The 10,889-nt window shown below is 48.0% G+C and overlaps 1 protein-coding gene and 1 long non-coding RNA gene across 2 annotated transcripts; one reads left to right on the top strand and one right to left on the bottom strand.

Annotated features, from left to right (window-relative positions):
* Positions 1 to 670: 670 nt before the first annotated feature.
* Positions 671 to 5,883, bottom strand: SOX4 (SRY-box 4). The gene has a single exon (XM_019544017.1). It carries the CDS (start codon positions 4,703 to 4,705, stop codon positions 3,506 to 3,508), a length of 1,200 nt encoding a protein of 399 aa, XP_019399562.1. The 5' UTR covers positions 4,706 to 5,883; the 3' UTR covers positions 671 to 3,505.
* A 982-nt stretch (positions 5,884 to 6,865) lies between these two features.
* On the top strand, positions 6,866 to 8,659 carry LOC109316084. Its single transcript, XR_002102677.1, has 2 exons — positions 6,866 to 7,020; positions 7,938 to 8,659. It is a non-coding gene; the product is annotated as an uncharacterized LOC109316084 (long non-coding RNA).
* The last annotated feature ends 2,230 nt before the right edge of the window (positions 8,660 to 10,889 follow it).

The raw sequence follows: 10,889 nt of genomic DNA, 5'->3' as shown, positions 1-10,889 counted from the left end.
CACGCTTCTCTCTCATCTCCCTTCCCCGCTGTGGATTTGAAGGCAGTCACACTCACACACACGCGCGCGGGGGATTTGAAGGCCCCGGTTTGCGACACACGCACACGCCGCGCCCCGCCGAGCCCAGCTCGCCTTCAGCCCCGCGGCGGCAGGAAAGTTGCCGGGCCAGTTTGCAGCCGCCCTCCCCTCCCCCGGGGCTCTCGGCAGCTGCGCAAACTTTCCTTCCCCTCCCCCGGCTCGGGCACGGGGCCCTGGGGCACGGCCAGCTCCTCCTCTCCCCACCCCCGGCCCGCGGGGCCTTGCTATGCACCCCCGCCGGGAGCAGCTGGCTGGGTTTTTCCAGGCCCGAGGTCAAGCAGCGACGACGCCCGGTCCATGCTGTCTCCTCCCCGTCCGGGAGCAGCCGCTTTGCTTTCCGTCCCCTCCCCTCCCCCTTCCCCCTGCCCACGCCCGGCTCCCGGCCCGGGAGGGGGGTGGGCAGGAGGATTCCTCGAGAGCAAAGCAGCGGCGTCCAGACTTGGCTCTCCCCAGCCCCTGCGCGTGTGTATGTGTGCGCGCGTGTGTGTGCAGGCGAGCTGCTTTTCCAGGCACGGCTGCAAGGCACTGGCACAACCCGCTTGCTGGAGGGCAGGGCGATCTCTGGCAAGGATGACAAAGCCAGCCCCTTGAGTAGGGTTCAGTTCCAGCTGATTTTATTTCCTTCCCGAAAAAAAAAACCAACCCCCCCCAAAACAAACAAACCCCAAAACAAAGAGGTTATTTACAGGTATATCAACAATCTGACAGGCAGTGAACTTGACATGATTAGCTGGCATGATTCAAAAATTTTGCTTGTTTTTTTAAATTATTATTCCTTCTCCCCTCCTTTCTTCTGCTTTCCCGACCTTGTGTTATGGGGGTGCTCGTTAGACAAGAAGTAAATTCTACACAGCAATATTGCACAGGATGGATGACCAAAAAACGTAACAAATCCAAAAAAAAAAAAAAGAAAGAAAGAAAGAAAGAAAAAAAGTTAACCCCTTAACGGAACCACCTCATTAGGCAGACGTCCTAGTGCCTGTCATGTTATATTAACATACATAAACACACAATCTTCTTTTTTTTCGCTTATTATAATACAGACTTAAATGTACAAAGATGTTCTCACTTTTTTTCATCTTAAACACAACAGCTAGAAACCTGAATACATATGCTATCATCATGCCATAAGAGACTAAAACAATTATATTTAGCGACGAGTAGAAAGGATTAAATAGTCAAATACAAGAATGAAAAAACGCAGTACATAGTGTCGCGAACTCAAATCGGCATTTAGATAGATCCAGTGGTTTGAACGGCACGTTTTCTTCTTCTCTTTTTTTATCTTTCTTTTTTTATTTATTTATTTTGCTTATAAAAAAGTGCAAAAGATGTGGTTTACAAGTTAAAGGTACAGGATCCCTTTTTTTCCTCTCTCTCCTGTAAATGCACCAGTTTTAAAGCGCCTGTACGGCATGTGGTTTACATCATTAGAGGATTTTTTTTCCTTTTGTTTTTTAATTTTCCCTACCAAAAATCAGCATACAGTGTATTGGTTTTATTCTTCCCCCTCCCCAGGGAAATGTATCCCCTCCCGAGAAATGAATGAGTGTGAACAATGGGCACTGGTGGCAGGTAGAAGGGATACTGTCACTTTAAGATGCCTGCAGATTGGAGTGTAAACATGAGCAAGTAGGGGCTGATTTTTTTGCGCGTGGAAGTGTGAGACGGATGAACCAGCGGCCCTGTGGTCATAATCATCAGGAAATCCAAACAGCGATTGACACCGAGTTACACCCCCTTTATATATTTTTTACAAAAATACACTGAGAAAATAATCAAACGTTTTTCATCTCTCTTCTCTTTTTTTTTTGTTTTTAAAAGTGTCAAAAGTCTACATTTAAATATAAAAAATTAAAAGTTAAAACTCTAGCCCTTCAGTGAAGGAGACATAAAAATGGTGCGGGGAAACAACGCCAACTACCAAAAAAGGACAAAGAAATACAAAGTCAGAAATGTTTGGCCAGTATAAATACGTCCACTTAGAAAATGGCATCCGATTACATTGACAAGGAAAGGGGGGGGGGACACAAAACAAAACAAAACCAAAAATAAAAATAAAAACAACCCATACGAGGATGGAGCATCGGTGAGAAAAAACAGTCTTCTCATTTACAGCTAGAAGGAACAAACACATACATACTCCGAGAAAAAAATTTGGTCCTGAATTTTGTTGTTGTTTTGTTTTTCAAGTCCAGCACAGATTTGAGTTGCGTTTGAATCCTTGAAAGAGTTAAGAATGAAAAAAAGCTGGTGATATTTTTGTAGGAATCAAACATAGCGCCATCTATCTGCTTTTTATATTATCCTAACACTAGTTTGTTTTTTTTTAACTGTTCAACAGTCTTACAGAAATCTTAAAAAGATAGACAGGATAACATGCTATATTAAACCCCACCAGTGAAATAATCCAACACCATCACGATTCTGAGCAAGAAGAAAAAAAACCCAACATTTTTTGTGTGTGTATTTGTGTGTGTTGTTTTGTTTTGTTTTTTGCAAAAGTCATCGGCCTCCATTTCCCCTGTACCACACCGTTACAGACACTGGGTTGTGTATCGGTCTCCGCTTGAAAAAATGATAAAAAAAGTTTTCAGTGTTCATGAAGTTTTGTTGTATTGATTTATTCCTCTCTATATAATATAAGGTGACAGTGAAAAGCAATGCCACCTTCTTTTCTGTACGTGCAAATCCGTTTCAGTTTATTATTATCTTCTCCTAGTCGTGTTCCCAGTTACTTTTTCTTTTCATGGTTAAAAAAAACAGCCTCCTTCTCCATCCAACTAGGAAATCAGTTCAGCCTCGAGCTCAGTTCGCCCTTTCCTCTCCTCCCATCTCTGCATCTCCTCTTGCTGCAAGAAACAAATGGACACAGGATCCCCCCAGCCCCCCACTCACTCCCCGGGTGATTTTCTTGTTTCTTTTCCCCCCGATCAGTTCGGATCTCACTCTCAGGAGTGAACAAACAAAAAAACTGTCGAGATCTTCAATCAATCCCGGATCAAGCGGGGCAAAATAAAGACCCCCCCCACCCCCGAGGAGGGGGGGGTAGTTTCCCTCCCCCTCCTGTGTCTCCTTCAAAGCAAAATCAAGGAGCGGTTCAGTGTCGGAAGAGCAGCATGAGGCTGGTCTCTCGGAAGGGGGTGTGTGCGAGGGGGGCTATGTCCAAGCAGAGAAAGGGGCGACTTGCCTTTCTCTTCATCCTTTGCAAAACAGCACGATCCCTCCTGCCAGTCTCATTCTTTTATTCTTAAAAAAAGTTCAGTGTCATCAGCCCCCTCCGAGGGTCGGTGGTGGTGGTGGGGGGGGGCGGGTGGTTAAAACAATAAAAGAAAAGGGAGTGGGGGGCGACGACACCCAATGGAGTGGGCGAGTCCTCTCCCCACGCGTGTGCCTGGCTCTGCCCCGGGGCGTCTCTCGGCCCGGCTCAGTAGGTGAAGACCAGGTTGGAGATGCTGGACTCCAGCCAGTCTCCGGAGATCATCTCACTTACCTCCGGGGTGCAGTAGTCCGGGAACTCAAAGTGCGAGCCCGAGCCGGGCTCCAAGTTAAAATCCAGGTCCCGGTCCAGCACCGAGGAGCTGAAGCTGCCCAGGGACATGCTCTCGAAGCCGGGGCTGGGGTTGAGGTCCAACAGGTCGTCCTCGAACTCGTCGTCCGACGAGGAGGAGCCGGACGAGGAGGAGTGCGAGGAGGCGGAGGAGGAGTGCGAGGTGGAGGGCGCCGGCGAGGCGGCCCGCAGGCTGGTGTAGCTGCGGTGGTCGGCGGGCGAGCTGCCGCCCGGCGGGCAGGGGCAGGGGCTGCCGCAGTCGCCGTCCGGGGCGCCCGCGCCCTCCTCGTACAGGCTCAGCGGGTCGGCGGCGTCGGGGCTGAGGGTCGGGCTGGCGGGCACGGCGCCGCCGGGGGAGGCGGAGGCGGAGGCGCTGCCGAAGACGTACACGCGCTTCAGCTTCTTGTCCGGCAGCGGCTTGCTGGGCGGGCAGGGCGAGCCGGCGGCGCCGCCGCGGGGCTTGTAGAGCGCGTGGTGCTCCGGGGGCAGCAGCGCCGGCGGCTCGCCGGGGAAGGGCGCCGCTTTACCGCCCGGCTTGGCGTGCGGCTTGGCCGGGCCCGGGCACAGCTTGGAGCCGCAGCTCTTCCTGGCCGCGGGCTTGGCGGGGGCGGCGCCCGCGCCCGCCTTGTCCGCCTTGTCGGCCGGCTTGGCGGCGGGGCTGTTGCCCGACTTCACCTTCTTCCTGGGCCGGTACTTGTAGTCAGGGTAGTCCGCCATGTGCTTGAGCCGCAGCCGCTCCGCCTCCCGGATGAAGGGGATCTTGTCGCTGTCCTTGAGCAGCTTCCAGCGCTTGCCCAGGCGCTTGGAGATCTCGGCGTTGTGCATGTCCGGTGACTGCTCCATGATCTTCCTGCGCTCGATCTGCGACCACACCATGAAGGCGTTCATGGGCCGCTTGATGTGGCCGCTGGGCGTCTTGCACCAGCTCGGGTCGTCCGCCTTGCCCCCCGTGGACGCGGTGGAGCCCGGCGTGGGCGAGGACGCGATGCCCAGCTCCAGGCCGGAGCCGGAGTCCGACGACTCGCCGGCCAGCAGCGCCTCCGTGTTGTCCGCCGGGTTGCTCGTCTGCTGCACCATGGCTGGGGCCGGCTCCGCACCCGCGCCGCGCAGGCGGCTCCGCTTCCCCAGCTAGCCCCGCCGGGCAGCCCAGCCCCGAGCTCCAGCCCCCCGGCCGCCGCCGCTCCTCCTGCTGCCGCCGCCGCCGAGCCCCCGCCGCTCAGGACTTGTAGATCCAGCCACGCTCGTCTCCGCCACTCTCGTGCAGTCCGACCTTCCCCCTTGCTTCTTTTTTTTCTCTCTCTCGTGCTGCTGCCGCCGCTCTCTATGAATGCAGCGGCCGGGCTGCCAGAAGAGGACCCCGGAGTTTCTTTAAGAAAGAAACAGGAGGGGAGGGGGGAAAAATCGCTGCAAGCCTCCAATCCAAGTGGTGCCCCCGTCTCCTGAGCAGTGTGTGTCCCCCCCCTTTGCCCCGCAGCAGTTGCTTCCAGTTCACAAGTGCTTGGCTTTTGTTGTTGTTTGTTGGGGGGCTTTTTGTTTTTGTTTGGGGGGTGGGTTTTTTTGAGAAGAAAAAAAACCCCAAACACAGGCAAAAAAAAAATAATTAAAAAAGCAGCAGCAAAGCCCGGCCTGCAGGACTCGTGGCAACGCACTCACGGGTCAGGAGTTGGCGCAGGGACCGATCGGGCTGGTGCGAGGTAGGGGAGTCCCGTCCCCCCCGCCCCCCTGCAAAAAAAGAGGAAAAAAACCCAAAAAAGCAAAGAAAAAGCCCCAGTCCGGCAGGCGAGGAGCATGGAGGAGCGTGTGGCTTCCCCGCAGGAGGAGCGGGGACTTAATGCCCTGAGTCCCGGGTCGCCTTCCTCTGCCCGCAGCACCTCCGGGGAGAGCCGCGCACATGCACACAGCGGGGCTCGGGCTGCCGCGGCCTCTCCCCCCGCCCCCCGACACCGCGCACTCGTGTCTCCGGCTGCAGCTTAGAGCGGACCCCAATTCCGCCTCGCGCCTCTTTATCCTTTCACAGTCCCGGCGCGGGCCAATCAGCCGCTGTTTCCAACGCTTCCTCGTGCCAAACCCCGCCCCTCTCGCCCCCATTGGCTTGGAACCCGATGCAATAATAATCACCGCGTGCAATGAGAAGCTCCAAATCTGACCTCATTCCAATTTCCAGAGCAAACTTTTTAAAAGGGCCAGAAGTGCAGCTGAGATTTCTGAGCCTTGTCTCTCTCCCCCCCTCTTTTTCTTTTGCATTTCTCCTCCCTCCCCCGCGTGTGTGCGCCACGATTATGTACTCAATGATTGAGGGGTGAGAAGGGGGGGGGGATATATTCTAGCCATTATGCTAATAAAAGGGGATGGGGAGGAGAGGCATCCTGTATAGAGAAGCTGTAGTTTCTTCCAAAAAAGAAAAAAAAAAGTGTGTGTGTGGGGGGGGAAGTGATTATTTGTGAATATTAGTTCTTCTCAGCGCTGGAAGAGGGGAAAAGGCAGCATGTGGTGGCAGGATTCATTGCAGAGAGGATTCACTGTAAAGCAGAAATAGGGAAGAAGAGAGACAGCGAAGATTAATTGATGACAGATGAGCTACTGAGAAAGTGGATTGACACCTGTCATCAGGAGACAGTCGCATTAAACTCCTGTATCACAGATGTTGGTACATCCCATAACTGGCTGATAGCCAAATCCACTAATATCCACTAATATCTAAAGCAGGGGTTCCCAACGTTTATGTGCCCAAGGGCACATTTGAATTCAAAAGAAAAAGCTGCGGGTGCCAATATGATAGCATTTTTTGTTGGAATAATGATTTTTACTCATCGTGCAAATGCACCCTGGCACCTGAATAAACCTCAGGGGGTGCTACGGTGGCCATAGTCACCACATTGGGAACCGCTGATCTGAAAATTCCCCTGTCTCCTAAAGAGGCTGCATGTTCAAACACTGTATCCAAGAGGGACATCAGATTCATTTTTTTCACCAGGACTTAAATTGAAGATCAGCAACCAGGTTGGGACATTCATTCATGTCGAGCGAACTAATATACTAAAGGCAGACAAGATTCTTTGGGTAAATGTGATATCTTGTACTAGACCAACTGCATAGTTGGCAAAATTATTCTCTGCAAGCTTTAGGACACAAACACCCTTCTAAACTCATATGACAATAATGAATGCTTTTTAGTGGTACTGCCTGACTCCTATCTCACTTTGTCCTGGCAGAGGATAGGTGGGAGGGAGAGGTGTTTGCCCCAGCAAAAGTTACTCTTTCACACCCTCCTCTTTATTTTATCATTGTATTATAGCCACTACAGCATCTTGTTGCCCAGCCCACTTGGTTTAAGCTGAACTAGTGGAAGGTGATGGAGTTCCCCCTCTTCTCACAGCCCTGAACGGTGCACAGTGAGTATTTGTGACAGAGCTGGTTTTTATCTGATGGAGGGAGGGGGGAAAGGCAGCTCTCTTGAGTAGTTCTGAGCTGCTCTGTAACCGGTTATACATCGGAAAGGGTTAGCACATGACTGACAGTATTATATATTAAGGGCAGATTTCTACTTGTTTTGCAGTTAGGTATCTGTATTTTTCAAGTATATTGTACTTTATTGTTAAATCCACTTAAAAACACTATAGGCTGCTTTATGGCTCTATGTGCTCCTTCTACTACATTTTATGTGCTCTTTGTTGTGCTTTAATGGAAGTCTGATTTCAAGGGTTTTAAACTAATATTTTTAAGCCATCCCTGTTTTTCTCAGTTTTAAACCCACTATTGCCTTTTTCTCTACATTAATTCAAAATAGTAGAGTCGACACCCCAAATATCAACTAGTTTAGGCCCCTATTGTTTTACATGTCCACTGTTGTAATTTGATGCAGGTCAAATTTCAAGAACTTCTTAAAATCAATGCTTTATCTCCACCAAACAAACTCTTTTTAAGGCAAGGATACAACAGTTGTGTGTGCTGTCCAGCTCTTGTTTCAGGCTCTCCATGACCAGGTAAATAAACATGAGTGCTAACCGGATAGGCAGACCCTGTAAGAACAGCAACAAAATTACTTTACCCCAAACTTTGCATATAATAGCATTAGTCATATTAGTTAAAACATTAGCATTGGTTTAACACTAAAAGTGTTAAATCAGTCTGCAATTATACTTCCACTGAATGAAATAAAAGATGTATTAAGCAGGAAAAAAAATTGTGGGGATATTTCATAGTTCTAAGAAAATAGCATCAAATAAATCTATATTTGGGGAGGAGGGAAAGCATATGACACGGCCCTTTCAAGTACCATATTTGATTTGAGAAGCTGTCTGGTTTTTAGGCCCCAAAGTTGACCCAGGCTAACAATATGATGTTCTGAGATAAAGGCTCCACATTCTAAAAAAGTAGGTGTTTGCATGTTGTGTGTTTTAAACCTACAGTTATGTTACTGAGAAATGTTTATACAAAGATACAATACATTGGCCTATAGAAATAGTAATTTATCCACTGGCTTTTCAACAGCATCTTCTTCTCAGTTACAATGACCTCTCTAATATAATGATATTTATATTCATGCAAGGATTGAAGAATTTGGCCCTTTTCTCTCATATCTGAGAGAAAATACATTACATCAAATACATTACTTTATAAAGGACCAACTCTCATTACAATCGGTAGGAGGACAAAAGTGTCTTGATGTCAAAGGCGCTACTGACTTTATCCACACTGGTCTATCCATGTGTAAAATCCTGAAAAGCTGTAACTGAAGAGAGCCAATAACAAACTCCACTGCTTCACTAGTTACCTTAACTATCTACAGGGATTTCAATGGATAGTAATCAAACATGTTACATCTAAATGTAAATTTGTTTAAATTGCAAGCTGCCTAAAATATCTTCATGTTTCTAAATAGGATAAAAAAGAAATCAGCTTACCAGGCCTCAAGTGAATTGTAGAGACTGATACAAAAAGCCTAAAAAATGTAGATCAATAGAACTTTTTCACATAATGCTGTTATAAGATACTGGGTTTTAACAACTATCAATAAAAATATCTTAATATGTCAGCATTTATGTTTATGTAAACAGCCACTCCTAATGCATTTTAGATCAGAAAGTGTGTTTGTGTGTGCAGGGATGGAAGGAAGGTCAATTTTTGCCAAATGGAAACATATAAACCTGATAAGGTAAAATTTTGCACATTTACATGGAGTGACCACAGCACAATAAAACATGGAGGAAACATTGTGCAATTATTTTGTTATAATATTTTGGCTGTGTCTTAAAGTTAACCATTGTTTCCACTCTCAGTTCTTGAAAGTGAGCTGAAAACATAAATTGGACAAAAAATGCATAGTATAGGTAAAATACTAAAAGTCAGCCTTCAGCTAAAAGGCAGTTATGATAGCACTGTCAAAAATCTCTGCACGTTTTACAGCTTAGCAGGACCTGAAACTTTGATTTCCTGCAGCTTTTTCAAGACTGGGGAGGAGGGAGGGGGAAGATTGACGGACACTAGGTGGCAGCGCTGAGCCTTTCCTGCACAAATAAGATGATGTGGGAAAACTAACAAAACCAAGGTTTTATTTTTTCCATGATTTTATTCACCATGTACAGCTGTAAGGTTCTGACTGAATTCCAGTGCATTCTTATAAAAAAATGCTCTTGGGGGGAAACATATAGCCTCACCTAGACACTTTTAAAACATTTTCAGACCCCAAATCTCATTAAACTGACAGGGAAAATCAAAGTTTTTATTACTAATAATTGTAATAGGTAGAGCTGCATATTAAACATAAGAGGATTGAGAAATCAGGTATTAAGACCTATAGCTTCCAGATGCACCTGGTGTGTTCAGAACTACACGACCTGACTGAAGCTTTATATAAGAATACAGTAGGTCCATCCAAAAATGGTTTCTGTCAGTTAAAAGTGTCTTAAGAGAACACTGATTTAGTAATGCAGTGGGTCTTTTCTTTTTCTGAAACTGAAGAGTAAGAGTGTTTGGGGTTACTTGGTTGCTGCTACTGCTACTGATCCCCACCTTCCTCAGTTGAGTAGCCTGAGAAATGAACTGGAATTAGATCAGACAGGCTTTTTGGAGACGGGCTTTTCTAGTGTTAAAACATGCTTATACATGTTGCCCTCTGCATTGAAAGCATAATGGCTGGGCAGTGAAGGTAAGAGACAATGATGAAGAAATCATCAAGGCCTTAAAAGTGACATCAAACAGGAGGAAAATATTCTACTGGAGTCTGTGAGGCCTTGAACCAGAAAACTGTGGATTCATTCCAAAGTTGGTGGAATGAATTAAATTAATGTCACCCCATCCCCTGCTTACACAGAGACCACTATTTTCCTTTTATAAATCATTACAGAAAAGTCATAGAGGAAAGTAGGGCTGGCAGGGACCTCCAGAGGTCATCTAGTCCAACCCCCTGCTTGAGGCAGAAACATCCCTCTCCAAACCATCCCATCCCAACCGTAATCAAAACTCTAGATGAGACCACTGTCAACCCTGACCCAACATAGGCCTGATACCCTAACCCAGGAGTTTTGAAACTTGTTAAAGGAGTGTACCCTTAAAGGATGGAAGTGGTAGCAGCCACGTGCGACTTTCCCCTCCATGTCTGGCTGGCTTGGTGGCTCCCGCTCTTGGGGGGTGGTGGGTGGCAGCGCTCCATCCCCACCAACCCGCACATACCTCCTAGCATCTTTCCAAGTACCCCCAGGGGTACGTGTGCCCCTGGTTGACAACCCCTGCCCTGTCACATGTAAAGCAGGGCAGCCACGGCAGTCAGTGTCCTCCCTTCCATAAAACATTATGTATATCCAGTTTCTATCCATCAGGCACTGTCTATAGATCACGTACCATTCACCTGATGCTTACCACCTGCATTCTCTTCTAACCATGCAGCACATCGCTGTAGTTTTAGTGTGCCTTGTGTGTCTGTGGCATGCAGAGGACTAGATACACTGCACGCACATCCATATATAATCCTTGATATATCAAGAATAAATCCAACCCCACTTATATATTCCTTTCTTGCCTGTGCTGTAATTTCTGAGGCTGGGAGCAGGCTAGGACTGAACAGCCCTGTGCTTTTAAGATGTCTTGTCTCACAAAAGAAAAAAACGGCTGGAAAAATAACACCCACCCCCTTCCAGCCTCAAAGCCAGGCAGTGATGCCGGGGTCCCCAGAGCAGCAACAGCTGATGCTGTGTCTTCCAGCCTCCTCTTTCCGGAGCTCTCCCTTGAGGGCTGGGACGGGGCCACAAGAGAGAGGCTGGAA

The sequence above is a fragment of the Crocodylus porosus genome, unplaced genomic scaffold, assembly GCF_001723895.1.
Source record: "Crocodylus porosus isolate Cpor-Errol unplaced genomic scaffold, CroPor_comp1, whole genome shotgun sequence".
In the NCBI taxonomy this organism is placed as follows: Eukaryota; Metazoa; Chordata; order Crocodylia; family Crocodylidae; genus Crocodylus; species Crocodylus porosus.
Note: the sequence above shows the minus strand (reverse complement) of the source record. Positions and strands in the feature narration are given on the sequence as shown.

Excerpts from the sequence above, each read along its gene's own strand:
- SOX4 (XM_019544017.1), bottom strand. The coding sequence starts at position 4,705 with ATGGTGCAGCAGACGAGCAACCCGGCGGACAACACGGAGGCGCTGCTG.